General features: G+C 47.4%; 1 protein-coding gene across 1 annotated transcript in view; it reads right to left on the minus strand.

The window, feature by feature from the left end:
- HHAT (hedgehog acyltransferase) overlaps nucleotides 1-25,884 on the minus strand; it is a 321,661-nt gene that overhangs the window by 111,041 nt on the left and 184,736 nt on the right. Inside the window, 1 exon segment of the mRNA XM_013979981.2 lies at nucleotides 18,233-18,268. Within this exon segment, the coding sequence (XP_013835435.2) occupies nucleotides 18,233-18,268 (36 nt within the window).

Consider the following 25,884-nt stretch of genomic DNA (forward strand, 5'->3'; position numbering starts at 1 on the left):
CCAATAAAATATATAAATAAATAAAATTTTAAAATGGAGAGAGAGGATGGCTTGCTCCGTACCGCATATCTGACGGTTTCTCTACAGAACCTTTCTTCAAAAGCCTTAACTCTCCCCAACATCTACTCCGCTTCACAGCAGTTCACCCAGTGCAGTGACACAGCTTGTCAAGTCCCATCTCAGCACCTGGCTTATGCAGAAGATGCAGTGCAGTGGGGTAGAGATGGGACTCACGAGGAGACCAGATCTGGATTCAAACCCCCAGATCTGCCAATTACTGCCTGGGAGACCCTGCCAAGTCTTTAACCTCAAAGAGCATGAGTTCCCTCTTAGAAAACGGGAACAACCCACACCCTCTACTGGATTCGCAAGATCTGGACAGACAGACAATGCCTATAAAGAGCCTGAACATGGTACCCAGTGAAGAGTAGGCTCTAAATGAGGCATTACTATGGTTTTCTCTGAAAATGTTGCTCAGTACTGCTTCTAATTTTACAAGTTTATCTTTTCATTTAAAGGTCAATACTGAACCAAACACACACAAACATATGTGTGTACATGTGTGTATGAGAGAGAGAAAAAAATTACCTCTTTTCCCACCAAAGGAAAATCAGTATTTTGGTATTTTTTTCCCAATTTCCTTCCTAGGAAACATTGTGGATGTTTTCTAAATTGCTGTAGTTACATTTAAACGTAATTATAATTCTGATGATAAATGCTACCTGGGAGAGAGGTGGTTCTCGAACATCCTTTATGTCAGATTACAGGATTATTGACTAAATTAGGAATAATGATCCCTAACGGACATCTTTGTTTTTAAGTTTCTTCCTGGTGCGATTGTAAAAAGAAGCCCAAACCCTCTGCCGTCTTCTGTCTCATGAGAGAGGCTCAGACATTGGGGTTTCACTAGGTGATGAGTCTCAAGATGTTAGTGGCTGAATGGCCATCATAAAAATGTCTACAAATAATAAATGCAGAAGAGGGTGTGGAGAAAGGGAACCCACCTACACTGTTGGGGGGGGGGATGTAAATTGGTATAGCCGCTATCGAAAACAGTATGGAGGTATCTTTAAAAAAGCTAAAAATAGAGCTATCGTATAATCTCGTAATCCCACTGCTGGGCATATATCTGGAAAAGATGAAAATTTTAATTCAGAAAGATACATGCACCACTATGTTCACTGCAGCACAATTCACAATAGCCAAGACATGGAAGCAACCTAAATGTCCACTGACAAGAGGAATGGATAAAGAAGAGGTAGTACATATATGCAATGGAATACTATCCAGCCATTAAAAAGAATGAAATAATGTCATTTGCAGCAACATGGATGGACCTAGAGATTATCACACTAAGCGAGGTAAGTCAGAGAAAGACAAATTTTATATGATATCACTTATAAGTGGACTCTTAAAAAATGATACAGGAGTTCCTGCTGTGGCACAATAGGATCAATAGTGTCTCTGGAGCATGCGACACAGGTTCACTCCCCAGCCCGGCACAGTGGGTTAAGGATCTGGCATTGCAGCAGCTGTGGCTTAGGTCAACAGCTGCAGCTTGGATCTGATTCCTACCTGGGAACTTCATATGCTGCAGGGTCGCCAAAAAAGAAAAAAAAAAAAGATACATCTAACTATTGCTTTTGAAATGGATTAGCAATGAGATCCTGCTGTGCAGCACTGAGAACTATATCTAATCACTTGTGCTGGAGCATGATAATTGGAGAAAAAAGAATGTATACATGTATGTGTAACTGGGCCACCATGCTGTACAGTAGAAAAAAAAACTATTGGGGAAATAACAATAAAAAAAATTTTTTAATGATACAAATGAATCTTTTTTTACAAAATAGAAATAGACTCACAGACATCATCAGAAACAAACTTAGTTACCAAAGGGGAAAAGGGGCAGGATAAACTGGAAGTTTGGGATTAACAGGTGGACACTGTTATACATAAAAATAGGCAATAAGGACCTACTGCGTAATACAGGGAACTACATTCAGTATCTTGTAACAACCTATAACGGAAGAGAATCTGAAAAAGAATATACATGTGCCTATAACTGATTCGCTTTGCTGTACACCTGAATCATTATAAATCAACTACACTTCAGCTTCTACAGAAGAGAGAATACATTCCTGAAAACCTGAGGAAAGAAAAGGTCTTAGTGATAATGTGAGTATTAAGTCTGACGAGAGGCCCACAGAGCAATGCAATCTTTTCATACGTCTTTCTTATTTGACTTATACTTTGTATTCTACTCCAAGCAACGTTTTCATTTCAAGGTTACAAGGTGGTGTACTTCAGAAGCTCTTGATTATCTAGAAGTACCTTTGTGCTGAGAACTTTTCTTGACTGGAAGGAACAGAGACTTGCTCAGGCTCAAGAGGATTTATCGTAAGGACCGTGGACAAAACCCAAAGGATGAAAGAGCTTCATGGGAACAAGAAAGGAGCTGAAGCAGCAATTCTGTCTCCTTCCCTCTGACCCAACTGTCTTCTCCTTTCTCTCCCCTCCTCAGCTTCTCATAGCTTCTGCTTCACCCAGACGGTGTGACTTGCCATATGCTAGCACCCTCTTCCCTGTGACTTTCCAGCTCTAGTCTTCAAACCCACCTGAAGACTGGTTCTCTGCTCCAAAATCCTTGAAGAAGAATTTAATTGGCTCGGCTCATCTCTGGTGGTCAGCTCTGAAGTCACAGTTGCTTCCAGGAGCTGTCCACTTCTAGTCCAATGAGGCTGGTGCAAGACAAGGCACGAGGCTCAAGGGCCCTCCTCCTCTGTGGGTCCTTGCGGTGGAAGGTGCTTCTGCGAAAAGCCGGCTGGACCACGGCAGGTACCCCCAAGCATCTTTAGAGCAGTCCTTCTGTTGACGTCACGCATTAAAGCAATCCCTCCGCATATAAAATTGCCGTCTTTTCCTCTCGGGACCCAGCGAACACCATTCCACTGTGTCTGGCACGAGGCAGCACCAAGCAGACGTCTGACATTTTTTCACTCCTTACAAGCAGCCCCGTTGTCTGCTTGGATTCTTACATCGTTTCTTCCTTGGTTCAGGAATTTTAAAATCATGGCAGACTGTGCCTCCATATGGCTTCCTTGCTGTGTGTTCTGTTTGCAGCACGGTTAGTCTTTTTATGCCCAGGGTAGTTTTCTTCTTTACTTCCGCTCTTACTGTTCGGGTTTCATCTTCAGGAACCTCAATAATCCTATGGCGATACTTCATGTTTATTATTTTCTCTCATTCGTATTCATCTATTTTTTTGGCAACATGGAAGAACATCTCAAGACTGCCTCCTACATATGCGTCGGTTTTGAAAGTGTCAATTCTGATGTTCATATTCTCCCATTTCTTCCCTTCTTAACCTCTTTTTGACTCACCACTGTTATTTCTTACACGCCACACCTTATTTCATCCAGAGCAAATCCTTTTTAAAATAGTTCTGTTTCTTACAATAAATCACCTTACAGATTTATTATTTCTCTGAGATGTGGGCTGACATGTCCTTTGTTTTATAATGGGATTGTTTTTCAATGGCTACATTTTTTTTTCTTCTACATAAATCCCCAGATGAAGTAAAATGTATTCAGACTTAGCATCTATTGGCAACTTGGTATCTATCAACAAAAAGTATACTGCCTTCTACTTTTTTGTATATTGAACTCAGCATTATACTTCAGAGACTGAAAAATAACCCATTTTCATGATGTACTATAATAGCAGGATATGGCACACAGCAAATACATTCTAATTAAAGTCTATATGGAGAAAAACAAAAAAATGGGCAAAAGACCTGAATAGACATTTCTCCAAGGAAGATATACAGATGGCCAACAAACACATGAAAAAATGCTCAACATCCCTGATTATTAGAGAAATGCAAACCAAAACCATCATGAGATACCACCTCACACCAGTCAGAATGGCCATCATTAATAAGTCCACAAATAACAAGTGCTGGAGGGGCTGTGGAGAAAAGGGAACCCTCCTGCACTGTTGGTGGGCATGTAAGCTGGTACAGCCACTATGGAGAACAGTATGGAGATACCTTAGAGATCTACACATAGAACTACCATATGATCCAGGAATTCCACTCTTGGGCATATATCCAGACAAAACTTTCCTTAAAAAAGACACATGCATCCACATGTTCACTGCAGCTCTATTCACGATAGCCAAGACATGGAAACAACCCAAATGTCCACTAACAGATGACTGGATTAGGAAGATGTGGTATATATACACAATGGAATACTACTCAGCCATAAAAAAGAACAAAAGAATGCCATTTGCAGCAACATGGATAGAACTAGAGACTCTCATCCTGAGTGAAGTAAGTCAGAAAGAGAAAGAAACATCATATGATATCACTCATAACTGGTATCTAATGTACAGCACAAATGAACCTTTCCGCAGAAAAGAAAATCATGGACTTGGAGAATAGACTTGTGGTTGTCTGGGGGAAGGAGAGGGAACGGGAGCTTTGGGTTAACGGATGCAAACTGTTGCTCTTAGAATGGACTTACAATGCGGTCCTGCTGTGTAGCACTGAGAACGATGTCTAGATACTTACAATGCAGCACAGCAGTGGGAGAAAAAATTATGTACACATGTATGTGTAACTGGGTCCCCATGCTGTACCATGTGGGGAAAAAAAAGTGTGTTGGGGAAATAACAATAAAAAATAAATTAAAAAAAATACAAACTGTTGTATTCAATACAAGTGCTGAAAGGGGGAAATGCCATGTAACATAAGAGCTACTCTAATCACTATTTCTAATTATGAAGAAAGGAAAAGCACTAAAAAAAACTTCTGCAGCATTACCCCCGAAACAGAACCACAGAATTACTCACTATAAAATGAATAATGAAGGAGAACTTCAAATGACTGCAGTTTCTCGAAGCCGCTCTTCAGGTGAAAAGGGTAAAGAGAATAGTCTGCCGCCTTTCAGCTTGTTCACCGCCTCCTCGTGCACAAGCTCAAGCTCCTTCTCAGGCAACACACCTGAAGGTCAAACTGAGGTCCCGGCACCCAGGCCAGCTGCAATTTCTAACAGAAAAGCCCTGACACGACTCATCTTTCCTCAACCCATGTCTTTGCTCACCTGGTCCATTAACCAACATGGCACATTAAAATGATGCTTCCCGTCATGGCTCAGCGGTAATGAGCCCGACTAGTATCCATGAGGATGCAAGTTCCATCCCTGGCCTTGCTCAGTGGGTGAAGGATCTGGCATGGCCATGAGCCGTGGTGGAGAGGCTGGGAGCTGTAGCTTCGATTTGACCCCTCGTCTGAGAACTTCCATATGCCATGGTTGTGGCCTTCCAAAGACAACAACAACAACAACAACAAGAAAATAAAATAACAGGACACTTCCTGATGCGTCAGCAGAGCCCCTTCCGTCTCTACTCTCACCCCCAGTGCTGACTTGCGGAGGATGGAGGGCAGACTAACACTGCGGCCAGCCCACCCACGTCCCCTGCTTCCCGCCCACTTCATGTGTTACCACCAGAGCCTCCGCCCTGATGCGGAAAGGGAGGTGCAGGGAGGGAGGAGAAGCGCAACCCTTGCATCGGGACAGAACGGGACAGCTCTGCCCCTGGGGGAGGGCAGCTCATTTCTCCAGCAGGAACAGACCACGTGCTTTTAACTGGCAGGAAAGGCTCCGGGAGAGGAGAGGGCTGAGGGGCATCACTGCCCAGTGGGCACGAGCCACCAGATGCCTCCTGCCCAGTTCCTTCAAGAAAATCTCTCACCGATTCTGACAAGCTGAACCCCACGCCTACGTCCCAGGGCTGACTTTCATCTTTTTCAGTGTTTGCCGGGGGCGCGTGGATGGGCACCTGCCATCTGAGGCCACAGGTAGACATCACTTTCAACCTGCAGCCCTGTCGCCACCTGCTCACATCCTCTTTTAGGTACAGGCCCAAACCAGACATGGTATTTTATTTCATAGAAGTGTCTCAACCAAGAGCAATTCTCCTCTCTCCACCCCACCCCTAGGGGCATTGCGCCCTGAGGCCCCTACTGGCATTTAGTGAACAGAGGCCGGAGATGCTGCTACATCTACAGGAGACACAGCAGCTTCCACAGCAAAGACGTATCTCATCCAAAATGTCGCAGGACCAGGCCTGAGAAATCCTGCTTTATATTTACAGCCAGGCTCCAACTCAGACCATAGCCTCTGGAGGAACTAGTTTACAGATGCTGCAGCTACTCTCCTGATCACCTGCTGGCACTGCATCCACAGCTGAACACCCGAGTTGCATCAACTCTCTGTTGATTAGATACACGAATCCTCCTCCCCGTCAAATGGGAAAGGATGGCTTTTGCCCTCTTTGGCCTTCCCATCAGATGGCACGCACACACACACACAGTAGGAGAGATGGCACAGTCACTGAAAGCCTCCAGCAGCAATGTGGAGCGGAACCCAGTGTGACGGGGGTAGCCATACATGACAACAGCAGACAGCTGGGTCCCCCAGTGGGAAACTGGAGGGAACTGGACCCATTCTGTGTCACCAGACAAATGGTGTTGAAAGAGCATCAGAAAGATGCTTTGAAACTCATCCTCAAAATACCAGCATCAGCTGTGAACCACCAGGAAACAACAGAAGTCAGCGCCTCTGGGTTGGATGGGTGGAGGGGGGAGGGTGTGGAACTCTGCACAGGAACGGGCTCCTTTTAGACCAAGGTCTCGGCACATTCAGACAGTCATTTACACATTGCAAAGCAGTGGATCCACGGGTTACCTGACTAAAGCTCTAAAAGTATTTTCTCCACCATGAGGTTGTGGGTTCGATTCCTGGCCTCGCTCATCGGGTTAAGGATCCGGCATTGTCATGAGCTGTGATGTAGGTCGCAGATGCGGCCCGGATCTGGCGTTGCTGTGGCTGTGGTGCAGGCGGGCAGCTGTAGATCCGATTGGCCCCCTAGCCTGGGAACCTCCATATGCTGCAGGTGCAGCCCTAAAAAGCAACAACAGCAAAAAAAGTATTTTCTCCAATTAAAAAGAAGAAATTATTTTTTTTAAAACTTCACCACTTTGGGTATTCCCATTGTGGCAGAGGGTTAAGAACCTGACGAGTATCCATGAGGATGCAGGTTCGATCCCCGGTCTCACTCAGTGAGTTAAGGATCCGGCATTGTCGCAAACTCTGGTGTAGGTCGCAGACCCGGCTCGGATCTGGCATTGCCATGGCTGTGGGTTAGGCTGGCAGCTGCAGCTCTGATTTGACCCCTAGCCCGGGAACTTCCATGTGCCCTGGGTGCGGCCCTGAAAACAAAAAACCAAAAAACACTCCACCACTTTGAGACTGGCCAGACCAGTTACTCATCAGCTCCCTGGTGACCAGGGCCAGGCAACACGACCCGACATGCGTGTGCTCCGAGCCCCTTTGGAGCAGCTTCCTCCGAGTTTGGGAGCTGGCTGCTGGCTGAGGAACTGCTGAAATGACCCTGGAGACACCCACACCCTCCTTGGCGGAGATGTCTTCCAGGCTCTTCGATTCAGAACTGAGGGCGTCAGGCTACCAGTTACAACCCGCTAAGCACATGTGCGTGTTTTCTGTTGCTGTTTGGATTTGGTCTGAAACATTATTTTGTTTCTTTGGTTTTGGGCTCTTGAAAACACACCCATGAGTGTGCGGTACACAGTCACAGATAATGAGAACACACACACACACACACACACGTGCATGGATGCCCACACACCAGCAAGAGTACCCCTCAAAGTAGCTTCTATTGCTAACGGTCAGTCCATGTGTGAAGTCCGCTGTGTGGACAGAGCTATCTGCACACCAAGCTGACTGGCCTTCCTTCTCCTGCTGCTCTCCCCCCTCAACCCCAGGGATTTGGGATTGAGAAATGGCTCTCTGATAATGAAAACACCCAGGCTGCTGAACTCGGAAGGGACCCTAGAGTTATAACATTCTTTTTTAACAAATAAGGAATCGAAGGTGCAAACCGGAGGAGTGACTTGCGCAAAATCCCTGCAGAAAGAGAACAGGAAGGCAGACGAGAGCCTCGGCCTTTCTGCGTGTTCCAACGTCCTTTCCATTTCACAGGCCGCTTCTACAACGGATGCAAAAAACAGCTGCAACTTTGTTTAATTCTGGTGTGTGGAATCGATGCAGCTCACAGGCAAGGCCAAGCCAAGATCATGTGCTTCCCTTGCTGAGCGAGACGCCCCAAACGTCACTGGCTACGTAGGTGCCACAGATGTTTTAGTTGCAAATAATGGAGCCCATTCTGCTTAGTTGGCTTTTTTGGGGTTTTTTTTTAGAGCCACACCGCGACATGTGGATATTCCCAGGCTAGGGGTCAAATCGGAGCTGTAGCTGCCAGCCTACACCACAGCCACAGCAACGCAGGATCCAAGCCTCTGCTGTGACCTACATTACAGCTCTGGGAAACGCCAGATCCTTAACCCACTGAGTAAGGCCAGGGATTGAACCTGCGTCCTCATGGATACTAGTCAGATTTGTTTCCGCTGAGGCATGATGGGAACTCCTGACTCATTTTAACATGGAAGGAATTAGCTAAAGAAGGATGGGCAGTTTGCCCAACCTCTAAGAGAGGGTCTCAGAGCCTGGCTTGGAGCCTCTGCAGTCAGCAACTGTTGACAGTCACACCACCACTGCTCTGGTGGGGGCCCTACTGTGCCTGTCCCTGGACTAGGGAGAGAGGCTGCCAATCACCACAGCTGGGCGAGGGGCTCTGCCCAGACCTCCGCCTAAGCTGATGTCACCGCTGCCCGGACTGTGTTCTTCACCAGGCCCCCCCCAACGCATCCTTCTCTTTAGCAGTTAACGCAGGGGAGGAGGAATCTGAGGCCCCTACTGCAAGGAGAGAAAGCAAATTTTGGGCTTCCCCCGGGGTAGAAGTCCCACAAGGCAGAACAATGCCCAGGCACTCAGAAGAGAACTCAAAAGAAGCCACCGCCAACAGCAGCACGACCCACCAAATGTCCTGTAGGGAGAACACCCATCCTCAGACCTTGGACCTTACAGCCTGTCCTACCCAGCAGCATCCCCAACTCAGAGCTTTGTACATTATGTCCCCATGTTTCAAATTTTCTCAATTAATTCACCAGTGGCTCTTTTTAATTTTTTTTGAAAAGATACTCTTATTCACCGGAACATCTGTATTGGAGAAGCTCTGGATGGTGGGTCATGAATTATGCATTTCAACTCTCACACCGTGAAGGGTTTCTTTTTAAAAAAAAAAAAAAAAAAAACTGGATTTTTCTAATTAACCATCTCAACATAGCACAGCCCACAAAGATGAATAATTCTGGAAAAGCTTTTCCTCAAAAGTGGTACAGCACTAGGAAGAAAGTGAGAATGGGTCTGAGAAATCTTCTAAGAATTGAAAAGGAATGTGGAGGAGAATCAAAGCCCTGCCATCCTAAGATTCTACAAAGGAAAGAAAAGCGCTAGCGATCACTCCAAGTATTTGAGTCTAGGGGAAGAGAAATGCCATCTTGAACAGAGACCATGGTGGGGGAAGCCGGGAAGGGGTTTGGTCTTCGACAAGAAAGGCGGGAACATACAACTCATTCTGCGACCGCTTTCACCAGCGAACCAGAGGAGATCCCTCCTCCGGCAGCCCCAGGGCGGGAAGCAGCACTATGGTTTTGGAGGGGGATGGTGGCTGGCATCTAAGGAGAGCGGCACCAAGATAGGAGCATGGATGGAGGGCTCAGAACTGGACCTCAAAGACCCAAGGTAAAGGAGGGAGTGCTCACCACACAAGGCAGTTACCTGTCCCCATGAGAAAGCTGCAAACCCCATCCCAGGTAGACTTCCCAGAGCCAACCCCCCTCTCTCCACATGCCCATCGCCAGGTTCCACCATGATGTAACCGCCTCCAAGGTCATGTCCACATGTAAATTACACCCTTTACCCTACACCCAGCAGACTTAAACAGAAGGAAAGCTTCCAGCTATGGTTACTCAACACAGCGTAGCTTTCAGAGCAGCTGGTGGTCAAAGAAACAGGATTCCTTGAGGAGCAAGGACAGGCCTGGGTCACCAAGCTCCAGCTGGAGCAACGTGGTCATGGCCGAGGTTCAAAAATCCCAAGTTCACTAAATTCCTAGTGAAATCTGTCACAGATCCTATTACTCCCCTACTTAAAACCCTCCATGGCTCCTGCTGCATCTAAAAGAGAACCCGGTCTTCTGTACAGTCTGGCTGTGGCCTCTTCCTCCAGATTCACCTTGAACTCCTGGCTCCTTGCTTCATACCTGCGGCCCTACAAGCGTCCCTCCTCTGTTAGGGACAGGGTAAAGGGCCACGGCTGGTGACTACGTCGTTACTCCCACCAGAGGATCTTCAGACGGGAGACCCCCTATAAGTTAGTTATTCAAGAAAGCAGGCTGGCTTAGCAACAAAACCATGCGACAGAAGCATGAGCCAGGACCCAAAACAAGAACTCAATGGGGTAACGAGACCCACATCCTGCCCAGTGAGGTTAGTAAGTTAGTAACTCCTAGGATGTGCTTCTCCGCACTAAAAACAAAACTATAGGGAAAGGTGCTATTATACTGACACCTGAGATGCTTCCCTGAGTCCAAGATGCATTCTGCTGGTTTCATTCCCATTCCTCAAACGTGCTCCTTCCCAACTCAGGGCTTTGGAGCCTGCCCTTCCCTCTGTTCCCGAAACAGCCCAGCCTCGCCTCTTCCCTGGCTGCTCCCTCCCACTCACCCATCTCTCAGTGTCACCTAGTGCCTCAGAGAGGCCCCTCCTGCCCATGCATCACAGGCTGCTCTGCCACCTTGCGCCTCCACTGCATCGTGGGCTTACACGACGCTTACTTCTTGTCACGCGCCTGCTCTCCGTCTTCCCACTGGAATGCGAGCCAAGCGAGGAGCGACACGTCGTCTTGCTCTTGCCTTTATTCCAGCTCCTGGGATTGTGCTAAGGCCGCTTAATTGGTTGCATCAATAAATGGTTTACATGAAAATAAAAGTGAACGGTTTCTAAGTCCTGTTACATGTTTGAGAAAAAAAAAACATCTTCATTGGACCATTTTTTAAAATTCATGGTGCGAAATGCCCAGGCGGCCGCTTCCCTACGCTCTGTGTCCTTGGAGACCAGCAACCCTGGCTTTAGCTCCGTCACAAAGGAAATGGACTTGCTCCATCCGTTGATTTACTTTTTTTTTTTTAACAGAAAAAAGCATTACATTTTGTAAAAACGGAGATATAATTGACATATAGGATGTTACAAACAAGACAAAGGGCCCAAATGGAGACGCTTATGCTGAGGACAGAGGAGGTGACCTTTGAGAGGGATGGAGGGGGCAGGGCTTGAACAGGGGACACAGGAGCAAAGGCAAGAGGCCAGGAAACGGGCGGAGGGGCAGAAGGCAGCATTGGGAGCCCTCTGGCAGTGATACGAAGAGGAAGGAGGGTGAGCTGAGCTGGAAATGGAGCCTGAAGACCTACTGTGATGGTCCCAGGACATGGGGGGATTCGTCCGGTTTTGACAGAAAGAGATACACCGACTGGCTCCATGTTGGGTAAGACAGCATCAGATGCAGCGCCAAGGGTTCAGAAAGGGTGAGTGAGCTGCCTAAAGTCACACAGCTAGGAAAGGGCCAGGGCTCAAACCCTAGTACCCTGACTCTAGAGGTAAAGTCGAGGCAGGGAAGGAAAAAAAAAAACGAACCCCTACTAAATCCCCACTGTTTCCAGGCACGGAGCTGAATGCCTTGCATGTATGATTAAACCTCACTACAGCTCTGAGAGGCCAAGAAGCCTACAGGCAAAGGTGCGTATCCTTTCTCGAGGTTCAGAAAAGAAAGGCTGCTGTCAAGGAAGGTGAGGGACAGGCCCATCTGGAAGCTGCCTGGACCCAGAGAACAGGGGGAGCAGTTACCTTCCCCTCAGCATCCCGCCTGCATTCCGTGATCCGCCTCCTGGGCCACTTTGGGATCTGGCTTCCCTCACGTACGTGGTCTTCACTTTTTATTGAAAACACTCTGTTACGGGACCACCACCCAGCTCATTAGCTGCCGGTTTCATATTCCACAAGCGGAATGAGAGGAGGCTTTAAAAAGACCGCGGTGAGGAGTCTGCAGCTGGCAGGGACAAAGGGGGCTTGGTGACCCTGCCCCAGATGCCACCTCTCCCCTGCCGTGGCCACTGAGAGATGACCAGCAGTGCCGAATCAGGCACAAGAGCACAGAGTCCAGCTCACCTCTGGGGAGGGCAGCTTTTAAATCACCTCCTTTGCTTTTGGATACCACAATCAAAAATCTTCTTCTTGATTGACTTCCATTTTGTCGTGTTTACAAAAGAAAAAAATCAAAATCCTATGTGACAAATCAGATGTTCTGTCTCTGAGTGGTCACTTCTATGTGTGTTAAGAAATACATACATATTGGTTTTATCTTCCTTTTGTATTTGCCTATAAAATGGTACATAATGTATCTCAGCTGTTAGTTTCTAAGCTGCTCAATGGAACACAGATGCTACTTATCTTCCTGTTGCCCCTGGTCCTTACTCCTAGGACCAAATGGCAACCCTCTCCGCTGACTTTGCTGTTTCCAGAGCGGCTCAGAGCCTAACCAGGTCCCAACTGTCCCAAGGAGATACAGGAAAGACAGAAGTTTACCCCCAGTGCTCTTCTTCCTCCTTGGGAGGAAGCCTCTAGCACAAGGACTCCTGCATTTGACTACAGGGCGTCGCAGAGATACAAGGCAGACTCTTCGGAACATCTTAGACACCCCGCAATTCAAGTAATATTTCCAATAATGATGAGCCGACATGAGCGATGCCATTAACTAGAGCAGGTGAGGGGTGGGCTTTGGGGTGCTTGAAATAAAGGAGGTGAAAAACCACCCTGTGACTCAGGAAGCTCAAAGCACCAAGGTTTTCCAGTCCAATGTTTTTCTCTTCTGCTGTGGGGTTGGTTTTACGAATGGGTCAGGTATAGGCGGCCCCTCAGGGAAAACCCAAAACGGTTTTGCTCAGCTCAGATTTCGGGGAACCACTGATTCACCTTCTATTGAAATCTGCTGTCCTTCGACAGTTTAAAGACACACTCTGGACCATGGCGGGATCCCAGCATCAGCCTCCGGAAGAAGAACAAGACACGACAAGCGAGCGGCTGGCCCATTCCACCTCCTCTCTGGCCAGAACAAAATCCTGCTTCACAAGGGCACAGGCTGTTTCAGGTCATTAGCATGCGTCTAGGATTGAATCTGCACGATACTGAACATTCTCTCAGCAGAATCCGTTTTCTTCTGCAAAGGAACGCGTCTTCTAATGACCGTATTAACTCCAGAGAGCTTCTCAAACAGCTTTAGGGCCATGCCTGACGCTGACGTTTCCTATTTGCCTAAAAACTATCGATGCCGTCATCCCCACACCTGGCATTTCAGCTCGTCCTGACAGACTATCAAAGCCTTCTCCTCAGGACCAAAGTGCTGGCTCTGATGCCCTTTAAAATCCAAAGGGAAGGGAAGGCGATGGTGAAGAAAATTCATGTTGCTTTTTTTTTTAAAAAAAAAGATTCTTACTTGAAATATGTATTTTTCCCCCCATGGGATATTTTATTTTTTATAATGATTTTTATTTTTTCCATTATAGCTGGTCTACAGTGTTCTGTCAATTTTCTCCTGTACAGCAAGGTGACCCAGTTACACATACATTCTTTTTTCTCACATTATCATGCTCCATCATAAGTGACTAGATACAGTTCCCAGTGCCACACAGCAGGATATCATTGCTTATCCATTCCAAGGGCCATATGTATCTGAAATGGATCGAATGGCTAAATATAAACAATATAGAAAACAAGAGGAAAACACAGGTGACTCTATTTTTTACATGCATAAGCATGAGAGCAATTGTAAAAACAACAAAAAAGCCCTGACAAATTTCATCTTTCAGACGTCATGCAAGAGGGATGTCCATAACTTAAAAGTCAGGAGGACACCCTGTATCACTTATGACGAGTCCCCCACCTGAGGGACTCAGAAGGGGACTGGTGGGTACGTGCAAAGCAATTGTAGAATACCTTTGGTAAAAGGGGCGTGGCTGGCTACAATTCTGGATGAGAGGAAAAATGCCTCAGCCAGCAAGATCCAAACCCAACACCAGTCACTTCTACTTTCTTGCCAAAACCTAGCTCAATTAAAACAAGCCCCCATTATCTAAAATCAAAGAGCTATTTTCTCTGTAATGTCTTTTCATAAATAAGTCACTTTTTTCCTTTCTCTTTTGTAGCATCACATTAAGAACTCCAGCGGAGGGAGTTCCCGTCGTGGCGCAGTGGTTAATGAATCCGACTAGGAACCATGAGGTTGCGGGTTTGGTCCCTGCCCTTGCTCAGTGGGTTAACGATCCGGCATTGCCATGAGCTGTGGTGTAGGTTGCAGACGCGGCTCGGATCCCACATTGCTGTGGCTCTGGTATAGACCGGTGGCTACAGCTCCAATTAGACCCCTAGCCTGGGAACCTCCATATGCCGCAGGAGCAGCCCAAGAAATAGCAAAAAGACAAAAAAAAAAAAAAAAAAAAGAAAGAAAGAAAAAGAACTCCAGCGGACACTCTTCTTCAGAGGCATTTGTTTTTCTTAATGGCCACACCCCTGGCACATGAAAATTCTCAGGCCAGGGATCAGTCCAAGCTGCAGCTACAACCTACTGCTGGGGTAACACCAGATCCTTAACCCACTGCACTGGGCCGGGGATCAAACCTGGGCCACCTCAGAATCCATGCTAGATCTTTAATCTGCTGTGCCACAGTGGGAACTGCTTCGGAGGCTCTGCTTACGGGAGTTGTGATGACTGTTTCCTGAAAGTCTTCCCTTTGGATTCTATAAGATGCAGAAGGATTGAGCTCACTGAATTTTCCCACAGTCGTCATCAACGCCCATACCAGAAAAGCTCACATTTCATTAACCATGACAGCTCTTTCCTGCCCCATAGCTCAGTGACACCAACAACTTCAAAGGAAACATGCCCCTCCTTGCAGCTGCCTAGGCTGAGATCACAGATAGGGCTCCTGGCTTTGCGGACATCGATGTCATTCCAGAGAAGCTGACATGACTTCCATCCCTGTGAAAGAGGCAGCTGATTAATCAGGCAAGCTGCAGTTTCTTTCCTGGCAAACACTAAGCATTCAATACAGCCTGACAGCCCAGAATCAGGTTAAGAGTTCGCTGGAGCCAATAAATGCAGTTAATTAAAAAAATATATATATGCCAATTTCTCCACCATATTCTCTTTTACAAAGGGAAATATAGTTTCTTCTCTTGGTCATCACAGAATGAAACGGATTCCTTAAGTACGACCCCCTCATTCTTTCAACCCTCTAAGATTCTCTCTAGTGATACGCTTCCAGTCAAACGCCAAAACCCTCTGGGGTCCCCAAGTCACCATTCACTGCCTTTGCTTCTTCATTCCTCTGGCAGTCCTGCGCTGCGTCTCTCCACCCGACTGAAACCACTTGCTCTAATTCTAAAGGGTGCTTAAGACCCTCAGCTGGCTAAATACAAGAGTTCCTCCAATTAAAAAGTTAAAAAAAAAAAAAAGAAAATGCCCCCTCAAACCACCCTCTCCACCAGCTGCCTCGTCTTTCTTTCCTCCCCGTCACAGCTTAACTTCTTCACACAAGTTGTGGCTGCTGTCCCCTCACCTCCTGCTTTCATCGTGACCACCCCCTCCCAACCCAGCTTCCAGGCCAATGACCTGCAGATAAAATAGTTCCCACTAAAGGGCCTGGTGATCAACAGTGCTCAGTCCCCACCAGGCAGGCCCTCCCAAACTGGGAGCATCTTCTAAAGACGGCTGCAAATAAAGGGGACCCCCACCCCATCCTGGGATTGCTAAGAGATGGAGAACTGACTGCTCCCACTGCGCCACCTCACCCTGTCCCCAAGCTGGGAAGAGACGCATTAGACTCCTTAGGTTCTTGGCTTGTTACGGATGCTGTCGTGCGCAGAGGGGGTGGGGGAGGAGATGAAGAGACTTCATTCAGAGGTGGGCAGGCGGGCAAGAAGGGAGACCCAACCCACTCCCCCGTGGATAAGCCACAGGCATGTTGATTTGCTCCGCGCCTACCTGAGCAAAGGAAAGGAAAGCTGCAGGAAGACGGCAGGGCAGAAAGAAGGCCCAGTTCTCTGCCTGGTTCACAGAACAGCTGATGAAGGTGGCTTGTTGGAGCATCTTATCCAAAAAGAACTTCTGCACCAGTGCCAGGGGACCCCAGCACCAGTCACATTCAAGCCTGTCGATCTCAAGCCTGTCCTCCTCCCCAGCCAATATAGGAGATATGGTTGGAGCCAGAAGAAGGATGGGGAGGAGGGTCCCAGAGGCAGAAAGCCCCGCCTCCTCGCTTCAAGTTGCTCAGACCACAAGGCTGGCAGGTGATAAGCACACGGAAAGCTTTCGATCAAATGCCTGTTTTTCTCCCTGTGGTATTCCCAGCCATAACCAAGTGAGTGGCATGTGGTAGGCTCAGGAATTACTTCTTGAATAAATAAACAGCTTCTTACTTCTCACCCTCCGTGCATGCCCTGTCAGCCTCATTTCATTCATTTCCGTCTTCAGTCACTTCACTTCTACAAAATGTTTGTTGAAGGCTAATTCTATATAATTTAATTATGGAAAGGTGATTAAGACGTGTTTCCTGCCCTCAAGAAACTTACTAGCGAAACTGAGGAAAGCACAAACGTGCATCCACCATAGCAATTATGGGAACAATAGCATGGGAGTGACGCAAAGTACCAAAGACGTTAACAAAACATCCAAATTACTCCCTGAAGTACAGCCAGTTTTCCCCATTGGTTTAGATACAGAATCCTCATGCCTGCTTTTCCCAGGACCACTGGCCCTTCATCCCTCCTGCTAAAACATATTTACCCTAGATACGTCAAGAGTATCGGCTTACACACTACCTTCAACGAGTGCCATCCTGGAGCAAGCCAGGATAATCCGTATCCAAGGAGATTTCAACGCACAGCCTGGGATGAGGACAGGTGTGTATGGCCTTCCTTGGATTGCCACCACATGCAATCTGGCACAGAAGTGCTCTCGGTTTAGGACCAAGGGGATGCCAAATCCATTTCCACTCAGAGAGCATCTTACCCGCAGAGATGGTCGAGCACCATGGAGACCTGAACCACGACAACGACCTCCCCAGAAATCACGTGTCAGTTACGAGATGGTTTATTCTCAGACTCAGAATTATAGCATTTAGAGCCACATATTTGCAGAAAGCAAATCACTCTATGAGATTTCTTGTTTACCTGTAATCTTTAGCGTATAGTTCTTTAGCAACCATTATTGCTCCCACATATGGTTCTGACAGGTGTTTTAATGACCATTTTCCACTATTATGAGAATAATAACTACATGCTCACTAGAATAAAAAAAAATCTAGAAAATACAGTGAAGTTTATAACAGGAAAAAAAAATCATGCATAATCTTACCAACAGCGTTACTATTCTGGTATGTTTCCAAATTAACCTCTGTTTGATTTCATAGCTATTTGGAATTAACATGCCCCATGAGACAGCTCTGGTAAAAATCACCAATATGCATTGCCATCTGTAATCTCTTTCAACTATGAACAAGGTTGTATCTTCGTGACTATAAAACAATAGACTGTTTAAAAAGCTGAAATTCAGCAGGGGTAAATTTGGTCAAGAGAGTTGTTTTATGTAGCAATGCAACCCAGCACTCTGCTTTTCTGCCTTTTCAGCAGCTCAATAGATGGGTAACTATTTCAGATATAAAACCCTCCCCCCCCCTTTTATTGTTTCTTCTAGGGTCGCACTCACGGCATATGGAGGTTCCCAGGCTAGGGGTCTAATCAGAACTGTTGCTGCCGGCCTACACCACAGCCATAGCAACTCAGGATCCGAGCCATGTCTGTGACCTACACCACAGCCCACGGCAACGCCGGATCCTCAACCCACTGAGCGAGGCCAGGGATCAAACCCGAAACCTCATGGTTCCTAGTCAGATTCATTTACCACTGCGCCACGACGGGAACTCCTAAACCCCTTTAAACATAAATTTCTTTGATTGCTTAAAAAAGATATTCTTGTGTGCTTCAAGGAGGCACAAAAAAACAGTGCTAATGATGTTTTTCCGACAAGTATGCAATTGCCATTATTTACCAAGATATGTGCCAAGAGTTTCATTTTCATCTCAGTGTTCCCCAACAGACATGCTATTCCAATGGTATCTAAAGTTATTGGCTTACCTAACCAGGAAATCATGCAGTCCAACATCAAAATACCTGTTGGAGGGGGACACAGACAAGCACGTTAGTGGAAGATATTTACAACGATGGTAGACTTCAAAAAATCAACCATTTGCATTGTGAGCACGGTGAATAAATGGATTGCTCCCTCTCGGTGGTTCTCAACGTACGGGCCCTGGGACGTGCCGGAAATGCCAATTCTCAGGCCCCACCCCCACACACTGACTCAGAAATTCTAGGGAGGAGGCCAGCAAGCAGATTTAACAAGCCGGCCCGGTGGTGTTGATGCGGAACCCCGGGTCAAACCCTCTCTCTGGAAGCGGAGGCCTTAAGAGTGGTTGTCACCGCTTTCCCAAAAGGGAAGTCCCTTTATCACACGAGCGGTCTTGGATTTCATTTACTCCAAAATAAATGAAATTAGGGCTTTAAAAGCACAAAACCACACTGGCCAAAGGAGAGGACGGGGTGGGGACAGGTCCCCTCCGTTCTTCCATCTCCTCGCAGCCGAGTCCCTGGAGCTTTTCACCGCCCGTATCCGGGTCTGCTCCAGCACGGAAGGGAGAGCGCAGTTTCTCACTGGCTGGTGAGCCTGCCATGGTGCTGGGGCCTCCACCCCAGGCACCCAGGAGCCCCGGCTCCTGATACCGGCTTAGCCACGGGAATGGCTCTGCTTCGGTTTCGCTCACAAGCACCTTGCTCCCCCAAACCTCCAACCTCTCGGCGGGTATCCTTCTCTCACCGTTGGGTCTGGCTGTGAGTAAAAAGACTGGGTGGTCTGAGTCATGATGCTGCCGCCCATCGGCTATTATCGCTACTCCGAACACCTGGACGGCAGTGGTTACGTCCCACCCACTTAGCCATCTGCCTGGGGAAAGCCTGAGTTACCTCTGCCCCTGCGGACAATGAGCAGTGGACACAGAAATTCACGCTAGCGTGGGGTCCAACTGCCCAGGCCCTGACTGTCCCCAGCAGCCAGGTCCACCCTACCCTGACCCTGGAACATCTCGGCATCCTTGGCACCTCACCCCCCTGCCATTTCAGGTAAGGACTGACATTAAATAGGCTTCCTTTGCGGTACCTTTAAATGATAAGATTCTTTTATGCACGCCAGCACCTGTTTACAGATTACAGACACAGGGTAGACGAGAAGAGAGAAACAAAACCAAAATAGGAGCTACCTCATGTACGCTATCGCTTACCTGAAATGATTATATAATTCAGGGAAAATGAAATTCGAGATACATGAAGTCCCTTGCTCACAAGTCTTCTGATCAGAGCTCTAGAGGGAGATACACCTGCAGGGTCAGCTGACTTGTCTCAGCTGGGTTTACACTGACCCGACGAGGTCAGTGCCTATAATTATATTTAACACAGATTGAAAAACAGACAGAAATGATCCCTCCTCTCAACCAAAACCAAAGCTACACTGCGCAGCCGAGTAGGTAAATCTTCAGACGCCAGACAGAGCTCCTAAGTCTGCCAGGACCACAGCATGGGAGGTGGAAGATGATGGGTGGATGGCAACAAAGACGTCTGCTTCCTTCACGCATCCAAACCTCCTCCGTCTTTCCAGTTATATGGAAAGCCTCAGACTCTGCTGCAGGAATCGGAGGATGAAACAGATGTGGAAGGAATCACAGAGACCCTCAGAACGGTGGTGGGGTGGGTAGGGAAGAAGCAATAATGAAAAACTTCATAACTTTCACAGGAATTATTCTTTAGCACCTAGAAAGGGGCAACTACTATGTTCCGTACTCACACACACCTGTAGTTGCTGGTGGTAGGTGTTGGCATCGCTGTTTATCAGTGAAGGATAAGAGACAAAGCAACAGGTACAGATGCACAGCTAGCAGAGGGCTAGGCTAGAGCTCAGCGGCGCCCTAAAATCCGCACATCACTTGCTCTTCCTGCTAAAAGCACGGGCTCTCATGGCCTCTCATTATTCCTGATTGAAAATGGCTGTTGATTGTAAATAAATGCTTTCACCTGCTTTCTGCCTCTCCCAACGCGGCTGCCCTGCTCCCGGCAAGCCCACCTGCTCTGCAGGAGCCATCCACCTCCTCAGGTCTTAGAGTTGGCCAGGCTCTGGAAAGTTCTTCCCCTCTGGGAAAATGGAGAGCCCTCACCCACAGGGCGGTTAGGAGCACTAAGTGCTATAACAAAGGTACAGGGTTCGGGCTTAGCGCTTGGTACCCGGCGAGTACTCAATAAATACGAGTCTCCTTTCCGCCAGTGCGTAAGAGTGGTTTCCATGGAAGCCACATTCCCAATAACTCCGTGGGAGAAGCAAGCCACGTTAAAAAAAGGCCATAAGTTGTCTTACAGGGCAGCTCAGAAAGAGAGGTCGCTTAATCCAAGACACAGGCAGGGTCAGAGCGTGAAAAAGGTGGCAGTATGGCTAGAAATCTGAGGGACGGGTACAGAGCTCAGGATACAGGCGGGGGGCAGGAGGAGCGATGGTTCCCTGGAATTCTCAGGAAGGGCCTTGAAGCTGAGTGGGGGGGCGGGAGGGGGGCACAGGGAGCCTCATGTCAGATGGGCACACCAGCACACACACCCATCTTCCCCCGGAGCCACGGCGGCCCCTCAAACGTAGGGTCTAGATGGACAGAAGGGAGGGGCCATGACACAGACTGTGTCTCAGACTTCTTCTCATGCATAGTGACAGGTGGCGGATGGAGTGTGATGCTGGCACCGGTGGGGACATTCAGCATCCTCGTGACAGGCCAGCTTGTAAGGATGGAGAATAGTCTAAAGATTTGACAAACACCTGAAACGAGCAGAATGGAGAGGGTCGGAGAGGGGATGAGCATCAGAAAATGTGACAGGAAATACGTCAGGGCAGAAAAACAGCACCTCCTCATAGGTAAACACGTCTTACTCCTTCGCCGCATCAGCTCATCTGCTGTGACATCCATTCATTCGGCGGATAATCTGTCAGGGCTTCTATAGCTCGGGCACTGGTCTGGCCCCGATGATGCAGGGGAGGGTGGCATAACAAGGCCCTCACATTCTAGGTGGCAGAGATAGACAGCAAAGAAGCACTGACAAGCAGAAGGTCAGAGGGCAAGGAATGCACACGAGGTGACAGCGCAGAGGGACGGGCCACACAAGGCACTCAGGGAAGGCCTCGCCGAGGTGGTGACATTTGAGCTGAGAGCTATACTGCCAGAAAGGGCCAGCTATGCAAAGACAAGGTCAGCGCTTTCTGTTTGTCTCAAGGCCCTTCCTGAGAACCCCAGGGAACCATCGCTCCTCCTGCCCCCCGCCCGCATCCTGAGCTCTGTACCCGTCCCTCAGATTTCCAGCCATACTGCCCCCTTTTCCCTGTGTTGGGAAAGCACAGGGCTGGCAGGAGATGGAGAAAGAAGGCCAGCGTGACTGGAGTATGATGGGTGACAAGAGACTGAGACAGCTAAGAATGGAGGCAGGGGCAGGGCCCAGACCAGACCAGGCAGGGCTGTGCCTGCAGGACAGGGATCTATCTCGGTTTTATTTTAACGGTGATAAGAACAGAGGAGTGGTATTTTTTTTATTGAAATAATTATTTCAGTCATTCCATATACTCACAGCATTAGCATCAATGTGTGAGTTATACTGCTGTTTTCAGAAGAAATCATTACAAACTTGTGATGAAAAGAGGAAAACGCAGAATTCACACTTTATTACATGGTGTGAAAAAGACACTGCCATGCACAGGTAAAGATTCACCAGTTAACTTTCATCATCTTTTTTCCATTTTTGAGGACGTGTAAAGATTTTAAGCAAGAACCATAAAGTAAGAATAAAGAAATTATAAAAAATAACTTAAAAGTCACCATTGCTATTTTGGTATTAATGTGTAAATTTCAACTAAGGAAAGACTTATGAGATATTCTGAAAGCAAATAATAAAGAGAGCTTTTATTTATCTAAATTTCTTTCTTCTAGGGGTGGAGCTGTGGTATGCCTTGGTTTGTGTATTTAAAAAAGAACACTCTGGAAGTTCCCCCGTGGCCTACAGCCATTAAAGATTCAGCATTGTACTGACAAGGCCTTAATCTCTAAAATATACAAATGACTTTATACAACTCAATAGCAAAAAGCCAACAACCCAACTGAAAAATGGGCAAAAGACCTGAACAGACATTTCTCCAAGGAAGATATACAGATGGCCAACAAGCACATGAAAAAATGCTCAACATCCCTGATTATTAGAGAAATGCAAATCAAAACTATCATGAGATCCCACCTCACGCCAGTCAGAATGGCCATCATGAATAAGTCCACAAATAACAAATGCTGGAGGGGGTGTGGAGAAAAGGGAACCCTCCTGCACTGTTGGTGGGAATGCAAATTTGTACAACCACTATGGAGGACAGTCTGGAGGTATCTTAGAAAACTATACACAGAACTTCCATATGACCCAGCAATCCCACTCTTGGGCACATATCCAGACAAAACCTTCCTTGAAAAAGACACACGCACCCACATGTTCATTGCAGCTCTATTCACAATAGCCGAGACATGGCAACAAACCAAATGTCCATCAATAGATGATTGGATTAGGAAGTCGTGGTATATATACACAATGGAATACTACTCAGCCATAAAAAAGAACAAAATAATGCCATTTGCAGCAATATGGATGGAACTAGAGACTCTCATCCTGAGTGAGGTAAGTCAGAAAGACAAATACCATACGATATCATTTATATCTGGAATCTAATATACGGCACAAATGAACCTTTCCGCAGAAAAGAAAATCATGGACTTGGAGAATAGACTTGTGGTTGCCGAGAAGGAGGGGGTGGGATGGTTGGGGAGCTTGGGGTTAATAGATACAAACTCTTTCCTTTGGAATGGATTAGCAATGGGATCCTGCTGTGTAGCCCTGGGAACTATGTCTGGTCTCTTATGATGGAGCATGATAATGTGAGAAAAAAAATGTATACATGTATGTGTAACTGGGTCACCATGCTGTACAGTATAAAATTGACAGAACACTGTAAACCAGCTACAATGGAAAAAAATAAAAATCATACTTTAAAAAAAAAAAAAGGGATTTGGCATTGTCACTGCTATGGTTCAGGTTCCTCCCTGGCCCAGGAACTTCTGCATGCCATAGCCAGGGCCAAAATAAAATAGAAGAAGAAAAAGAAGAACACTCTGGGTGTCCTGAAGAAAATGGAAGGTAAGAGAAGCAGCAGGGCTGGGAGGCCACTTAAATGGCCATTGCAGGGCCGGTGAGAGATGATGGGGTTCAGCCCTACAGGGAAATACTGGAGCCAAGAGAGGAAAGAACGGGGCTGGATTCCAATAGGATTTTATGTAAAGTCAAAACGACTTGATGACAGACTCGACGTGTGACGGGTGAGGCACAGAGAGGAAAGGAAACCACCTCCTGTAAAACAGGAGTGAGCGCCTCTTCTTACTCCTTTTCAAACCAAACAGCCTCAGAGTCTTGGCTTCAGTAATGCTTGGTGAGCCACATGCGATGACGGGAGTGAGCACAGTTCAGGGACCGGGTGGACTTGAAAATGGCCCACCTCCTGGGAGAGCTATAAATCATGGCAATATTTTTTTCTTTTCTCGATGTGTTAATTTACTGCGATCAAGTACCTATAACATAAAATTTACCCTTTTAACCAGTTTAACGGGTATAGGTCGGTAGCATCATGTGCTCTCACACCCTGTGCCACCATCGGCACCATCCATCTCCAGAACTTTGTCTTCCCCAAGTGACACTCCGGGCTCCCTCTTTACCGTGGTAAAGCTGACCTGGGCTCTTTTCAAAGGGTTTGGGGTGGGGCCTCCTCTAGAGCTAAGTCTTGTCTTCTTTTTTTTTTTTTTTTTTTTTGTCTTTTTGCCATTTTTTGGGCTGCTCCTGCAGCATATGGAGGTTCTAATTGGAGCTAGGGGTCTAATTGGAGCTGTAGCCGCCGGCCTACGCCAGAGCCACAGCAACGCAGGATCCGAGCCGCGTCTGCAACCTACACCACAGCTCACGGCAACGCCAGATCATTAACCCACTGAGCAAGGGCAGGGATGGAACCCGCAACCTCATGGTTCCTAGTCGGATTCGTTAACCACTGCGCCACGACGGGAACTCCATAGAGCTAAGTCTTTTCATTTCAAAACACAAGCAAACCTATGAACTCTGGAAATAGATTCTCATTAGTTTTCCTATATTGATGTAATCGGGGCCCTAAGGGATCTAGAGTAGGAAGAGGATACTGCAGGTTTTTTGTTTTTAAGATGTGTATGCCTGGCACTGCTGGGCACTCTGTGTCTTCTCTCTCTTAATCCTTGAAACCACGTGCAAAATCAGCCCGTTTTATAAAGCTGCCTGTCCTTATCCCCGGCCACCTAACTGGTAAACTGCTGCGTCGAGATCTAGCTCTGAGCATCAGAGGCCGGGGTCTTCATTTATTCAGCCACAGACTCATTTAACAAATATTTACCTTGTGCCTCCAACACGCCAGGCAGTGGGAATTCCGTTCATGCACAGTGCATAACCCCTGCTTCGAGGAGCGCAGGGGCTGGGAAAGAGGCGGTGAAGTCAGTAATAATTTCACCACAGTGGGACTGATAGCAAACATTGTCTCTCTCGGTGGACGGCAAACTCTTTAAGGGCAAGAACTAGAGGCAGCCACCAAGCAGATTCTCACCGAATGCCTGTTGGGTGAACCTAAGATCGGCTGGGACCTGGGACCGGGGACCTGGGATCCTCTGCCGCAGTGCTCACACCTGGACAAATGTCACCTCGAGCAACAGGATACAAGAGACAACGAGGGACTCAAAAGAAATGCATGCGTACACAATTAGGGCACATTCCCACAGCCACTTTTGAGATGCCAGGAGCAAAAGCAGGGTGCTGAGCATGTGTGCCCCCTCACACAGTACCACCAAGGGGGCGGGCACACCACCCAAGCCACCCTGCCAACTCGACCCACTGATCAGCCCCCATCCTCACTTATTTAAGGGACCAGCCTGCCCCCCTCCAGGAATAAGCAAGAGCAGGTGTTATTTGTTTTCCTCCCTCCTGCTGTAGCACAAGTCCCAATAAAGCCTCGCCTGGCCTCTTATCGATTTTTATTGATTAAAGAGTCCAAGAAGCCAGGTTGGTAACAAATCCACATGTAACCAAGGGATTTGTACTGAGGCACGAAGGCCTCTGTCTGCCCTGGCACTTGGCACAGTACACACCCCAGACAGAAGATGCTCAAAAGGAACTAATGCATCCATTATTATATGCAAAGATGTAAAAGAGGAGTTCCCATTGTGGCTCAGTGGAAATGAACCCAACTAGTAGCCGTGAGGATGCAGGTTGGGTCCCTGGCCTCGCTCAGTGGGTTAAGGAGCCAGCATTGCTGTGAGCTGTGGGGTAGGTCACAGATGCAGCTTGTATCCCATGTTGCTGTGGCTGTGGTGTGGGCTGGCAGCTGCAGCTCCGATTCAATTCCTAGCCTGGGAATTTCCACATGCCATGGGTGTGGCCCTAGAAACGACCCCCCAAAAAGATGTAGAATAAATGCCCACAGATAGAAATGGGGCCTCCCTCCTGAAAATAAGATAGCTGTCAAACTATATAACACAATTATTCTTATCATCTTTTAAGAAAATAATCTCTCATAGCTACCAGCTTAGCCAAGATTTCTTCGTGTGAGGCGA

This window comes from Sus scrofa, chromosome 9 (assembly GCF_000003025.6).
Source record: "Sus scrofa isolate TJ Tabasco breed Duroc chromosome 9, Sscrofa11.1, whole genome shotgun sequence".
NCBI lineage: Eukaryota > Metazoa > Chordata > Mammalia > Artiodactyla > Suidae > Sus > Sus scrofa.